A 6,317-nucleotide genomic window follows, 5' to 3' on the forward strand; every position below is an offset into this window, starting at 1 on the left:
CTTTTCATTGTCACGGCTGAAATGTTTTTCCTCTGCAGAATTCTTGCACAAACACAACTCAAACAACCCCTTCTCCTCAGCAGCATCAGTTAAGCCAAATAAATCTTGCCTAGGCAAAACTTATCCACCACAACCTAAATGTAACTAAAAATGCAGTGCATACTTTTTTTAGACGAGCAATAACTTAAGTGAAAAGACTAGAATTTAAGTCTTTTTAGGGAGTTATCACACCCCAAACTTAAGTTGTTGCTTATCCTCAAGCAATGGATAATAGCTAGAATAAAATCAAAATTATTATGGCAAAGCAATATCAAGAACATCATCAGGTTTGAGATTTCAACCCTCAGCAAAAATATGTGGCCTCAACATGTTCGACAGTCATATTAGTCAAGTCCCTTCCCTAGTCAGGATCCTTCGCTATTGTGTGTGCGTGATTATAACCAGTCTATGCATAGAGGTAATTAGAAAACTAAAGTAAGCACTTATAGGTTGTCAAGGCAACAAATTATTCATCAGGCTTAGTTTATACTCCTAGTTATTTATCAACTTTTATTATATTTATACACATTTTTTTATAAATGAGTCAGCTCATCACAGCTACCGTTCCACACTCTAGGTGAAAGGGAGCATACCTTCCACCCCCAATCTAGTCGGGCAGAGTCATCTTGTGACTACTTTCATTCACTCATATGCCTTGGCTACTCTTAATTTCTTTTGGAGTTTTTATTATTCATGCCTTTACACAGAGGAGTGTCCCTCTGTATTTTTTGAGTTTTCAAGTTTTTAAACACTATATAGTTTTTACCTTAACCTTAGAATATTTTTGAAGTCTCAGCAATTAGAAAGTTATTTCCTAAAAATTTTACAGATTACTTAGAGCAAAGGCAACGTACAATTGTGTTTATGAGTTTCAAAGGATCAAGCCTAGGGTTGGTTCTCTTCTTCATATACTCTTTACAATAATTCTGTCCTAGGCAATAAAATTTTGCATTCATCATTGGGCATCCCTTATTCATTCCGAACAATAATCCTAACCTGCTTATGTCATGACAACCAAAATTTTCAACCAATTAATCATCAATTAGTATTTAACAAAGTATGGCAAAATGGACAACACCTCCCCCAAACTTGAGGGATGCATTGTCCTCAATGCATGAAAATTACACTAAATGTTGTTATATGAAAATGAAAAAAAAAAAAAACTACAAAAACTCATTGTGGTGGTGTGGTTTGACTGGACGCCCTCGTGCGACATTGTTTGGGTGGGGAAGGGCTCTCGGATCCCGAGGCTACTACTTATGGTTGAGAAGGAGACGGTTGAAGTATACGCCCCACCGTTCTCTTGTATCGCTTCCTACTGGCCGAAGCTCAGGCTGGAGTGGACTGCTCGATCACGGGAGTCGGTTGTGCTGGAATTGGTGGTGAACTAGGAGTTGCTGTTAGGGCTGGTGGTGTTGATCGAACTGGGGATGGAATAGGATCCTGCTCAGGCTGCTTCGGTGCTGGCATGAAATCTTCATCAGTGAAAAGTGGGGTGGAGTATCACTGCTTCTTTCGGTGGTGGAGAAGGATTAGGAACTGAGGAACTTTTCGGTGTCACCGTAGCTTTCTTCTGGTACGGGTGGGACATGGGTTGCCAATGGTGATACATCGGTGGGCACCTCTGGTGAAACGTTTGGAGGGATATAAGATGTCAATGCATGGAATGTCCTGGCGCCCGCATTATAGTTGAGGATGACACTGGGGAAAGTTGGAAGTCTGATCATTATGGTTGAGAGTAACTCCTTGATGAAGGCATTGAGTTGCATGTCCCTTGCTTTGGCTCATTCAAATTAAATTTTCATGTGGTCCACCAGGCGCCCGATCTTTTCACACATCTAACTTGTGTGTGTGACCAAAACGACCATTCTAACTGTGGCAACCGATTTTTCTTCTCGCTCCAGACACTCCTTTGGGTCGCCATCATTGAAGCTCATCAACTCGGGGTAAATTTTCTTTACAATACCCTCCTTGGGTTTGATGAAGTATTCGAATGGTTCCTCGTGAACCTTTTTCTTTCTGCACAATGCGGTTATAAGGTTTAGGAACAGTAGGTTACCATGATTCTTCTTGGCACAATCATGTATCTGCTAAAAGATGATTTCACCCACATCGATCATCCTACCGTATATAATCGAGTATAACAACATCAGTCGCTTGACGAGGATAGTGGTGTTGTGGGACGTTGCCATCAGCTTTCCTTTAAGAAAATGGTTCCATAGTTTCACGCGTGGTTTGAGGGCTCAGTGATCTACTTACTTTATTATGGGGGCATTCCCTTCGAACTTGGCCCAACCAAAACATAAATCCTGTATAACTCCACTATACGTTTCTTGATCTACCTCGGCGATAAATCTCTTGTGCTGGTCATCCACTTTCCCCAACTTAAAGTATTTGTTAAGTGAGAATGGGAAAAGCGAATGAGTTTTCCTCAAACATATAACATGTGGTTAGGGGTGTCTGTGAGGTGGGCATAGAACTCCCTCAATATTGTTGGTGCTACGGCGTTAGGATTACGAGCAAATTTCTCCCAGTTATGTTTTTTTATGACGTCCATCACCTAATGGCCAAACTGCTCTTCTCCCTCAGCTGGAAAAATGAATCCATCTTCCAAATAGACTTGGCATTACTGAATGGTTTTGAAGTGTGCCTCTGCTTCGGTTGTTTGGAAACGTTCGAAACTCTGTGTGGGGGCTGGGGCCGGTCTCAATCTCACCATTTTTCTTGGCTGGTTTTAGTGGTGGCGATGGGGACGCATTTTGAGAGAAATAAAATAAATTTTCTGGTTTGTAAAGAAAGAATGAAACACGATAAAGAATATGAAGAGTGGGTAGTTTTTCTTAGAAAGTGATGGGTGGTTTCGGAGCATTTTGGTCTTTACACGGTGGGGAAAAGATTTCTCATTAAATGAGAAATATTTGATCAGACATAAAGGGGAATAAAGGATTGCTTTCCCTCTTTATTCTGTCGCCAAATCACGTACCCTAGGGCTTCTTTTTTTCATGCATGCTTCAACTCCCCATGCTGCCACGTGTTCCTTGCTTGCATACAATATGAAAGAATAAAAGAATAAAATAAAATGGATTAAAGCATAAAATAACTTAACTTATTTATGTACAAAATTCAGATTTTCGCTGCCTAGGAAACTAATATTTACTCAATTAAAAAAGGAAAACTCTTGGGTATCATGTGCCAACGATGTCGGTTTGTCGCACATGACTGGGGCTCCTTTGTACTCCTTGAGTCTCTGCCCGTTCACTTTGAAGATCGAACCATCGTTTTGGTTCTGAATTTCAATTGCTCCATTCTCATGGACTTGGTGTACGATGAATGGTCCTGACCATCGTGTTTTTAGCTTGCCTAGGAATAACTTAAGGTGTGAATTGTAGAGCAGTACTTGTTGTCCAGAATAAAATTACCTAGGCAATATTTTTCTGTCATGCCATCATTTTGTTTTCTCATTGTAAAGGCGGGCATTCTCGTATGCATGTGCTCTAAATTCATCCATCCCGTTCAGTTCCAATAGTCTTCTTTCTCTAGCAAGATAAGCATCCATGATTATCTTTTTAATGGCCCAATAAGCTTTGTATTCGACTTCAACCGGTAGATGACATTCTTTTCCATAGACTAGCTTGAACAGGGACATTCCCAACGGTGTATTGAATGTTGTGTGATAAGCCCATAGTGCTTCATCTAGCTTCGGCGACCAATCTTTTCGACTTGGGTTGACCACTTTTTTTAGAATCTCCTTGATTTCCTGGTTAGATACTATGGCTTGTCCATTCGTCTGAGGGTGATATGCCATAGCAATTCTATTTCGTACTCCATATCTTTTCAATGCCTTGGCTATCAATTTATTGTAAAAATGTTTCCCTATATCGCTAATGAGAGCTCGTGGAGGTCCAAAGCGGGTGAATATAATTTTGTGCAAAAACTTCAACACCGTATTGGAATCGTTCTTAGGTGTTACAATGGCTTCAACCTATTTTGATACGTAATCCATTGGCAAGAGAATGTATATATCTCCGAATGATGTTGGAAAAGGTCTCATGAAATCTATGCCCCATACGTCAAAAAGTTCGATCTCTAGAATGTTTTGCCATGGTATCTCATGCCATTCCGAGATGTTTCCAGTACGTTGACATCTATCACATGACTTGTAGAATTCATGAGTGTCTTTGAATAGGGTTGGCTAATAAAATCCCGACTGAAGCACTTTTGTTGCTGTTCTCATCCCACCAAAATGCCCTCCATATGGTGATGAGTGGCATTGGAGTAGGATATCTTGTTTCTCTTCTTCTGGAATGCACATTTGGATTATTTGGTCTCCGCACTGCTTGAATAGAAATGGTTCGTCCCATTAGTAATGTTGCACATCATGTCGAAATTTCCATTTGCCCTGGCTAGATAAATCAAGAGGAACAATACCACTAACAAGAAAATTAACAATGTGAGCATACCACGGTGCAGCCATGACAAATAATATTTTCTCATCAGGGAAATCCACTTTAATAACTGTGATGTCAGGACAATCAGGTTTGTTATCTAGCCTAGACAAATGGTCCGCCACTTGATTTTCTATACCTTTTCTATCCTTGATCTCTAAATCAAATTCTTGTAGTAATAATATCCACCAAATTAGTCTAGGCTTTGCATCTTTTTTATTAATAAGATATTTAATAGTTGAGTGATCTGTGTGTACAATTACCTTAATGCCTATTAGATATGTCCTAAACTTATAGAATGCAAATACTATTGCTAAGAGTTCCTTTTCAGTGGTGGTATAGTTCACTTGAGCATCATTAAGTGTTCGGCTTGCATAGTAGATAACGTGAAAAATTTAACTTTTTATTTCCCTAGCACTGCTCCGACTGCGAAGTCATTAGTGTCGCACATAAGCTCAAATGGTTCGTTCCAGTCTGGTGGGATAACCATTGGCGCTGCTGAAAGCTTTTTCTTCAAATCTTTGAAGGCATTCAAACAATCATTAGTAAACTCAAATGGATGATTTTGTTGAAGCAAAAGACATAAGGGTTTAGGGAATTGAAAAAAGTATTTTATGAACCGCATATAGAATCTTGCATGTCCAAGAAACTGTGTACACCATGCACATTAGTAGGTGGGGGAAGATTTGCAATTGCATCCACCTTGGCTTTGTCGAATTCAATGCCAAGGCATGAAATTTTGTGTCCCAACACTATTCCTTCAGTTACCATAAAATGGCATTTTTCTCAATTTAGTACTAGGTTGGCTTCTTCACAACGTCTCAATAACTTGAATAAATTGTTGAGGTATCGGTCAAAGTCATCACCCGAAATGGAGAAGTTGCCCATAAATATTTCCATGCACTCTTCCACCATATCTGAAAAGATTGCCATCATGCATCGTTGGAATGTAGTTGGAGTGTTACATAGTCCAAACGACATTCACCTAAATGCATAGGTACCATACGAGCATGTGAACGTTATTTTCTCTTGGTCTTTGGGTGCTATGGAAATTTGGTTATACCTTGATTAACCATTGAAAAAGCAATAAAATACCTTTCCCGCTAATCTATCCAACATTTGATCGGTGAAAGAGAGGGGAAAATGATCATTCTTTGTGCCTTTGTTGAGTTTCCTATAATCCATGCATATGCATCATCCCGTGAATGTTCTCATAGTGAGTAACTCATCATGCTCGCTTTTAACCACGGTTACACCACCTTTGTTTGGAACACATTGGACTGGGCTAACCCATGAACTATCGGCTATAGGATAAATCACTCCCGCATCTAGCCATTTTATTATTTCCTTCATGACTACCTTCTTCATGATCGGGTTGAGCCGTCTTTGGGATTCCACTGAGGTGTTGTGGCTATCTTCAAGATTGATTTTGTGCATGCATATGGTTGGATTGTTTCCTTTCAAGTATACCATCATCCATCCTATAGCTTTTTTGTGCTGTGACAAAACATTTAACAAATTCCTCTCCTGTTAGGAGGTTAGGTTGGCAGAGATTATCACTGGTAAAATTTCATCAACTAATAGATAGGCATATTTCAAATGTGATGGTAAAGTCTTAAGCTCCAATTTCGGTGAAAGTTGTGAAGATGACTCTTGATATTTAACTTCATCATAATCTAAAGGTTTGAATTTCATACCTAACCTATGAAGAAATCTCAATTGGTCCTTTGTCTTTCCTTCGTATCTTGCCTTGGTATCGCTTTCAGGGTGTTCAATGTGCAGATTTTCGTTGTCGTAGTCATGATTGTCAGAATGTTCTTCTAAAAATATTTC

The 6,317-nt window shown here is 39.4% G+C and overlaps 1 protein-coding gene across 1 annotated transcript; it reads right to left on the bottom strand.

Annotated features, from left to right (window-relative positions):
- Positions 1-1,368: 1,368 nt before the first annotated feature.
- On the bottom strand, positions 1,369-1,808 carry LOC120205778 (predicted GPI-anchored protein 58). The gene is made up of 2 exons (XM_039205589.1): positions 1,601-1,808; positions 1,369-1,514 (listed from the first exon to the last, which is right to left on the bottom strand). The coding sequence occupies exons 1-2, from the start codon at positions 1,806-1,808 to the stop codon at positions 1,369-1,371; spliced, it is 354 nt and encodes a 117-aa protein (XP_039061520.1).
- Positions 1,809-6,317: the final 4,509 nt, after the last annotated feature.

The sequence above is a fragment of the Hibiscus syriacus genome, unplaced genomic scaffold (genome assembly GCF_006381635.1).
Source record: "Hibiscus syriacus cultivar Baekdansim isolate YM2019G1 unplaced genomic scaffold, ASM638163v2 tig00013040_pilon, whole genome shotgun sequence".
Lineage (NCBI taxonomy): Eukaryota > Viridiplantae > Streptophyta > Magnoliopsida > Malvales > Malvaceae > Hibiscus > Hibiscus syriacus.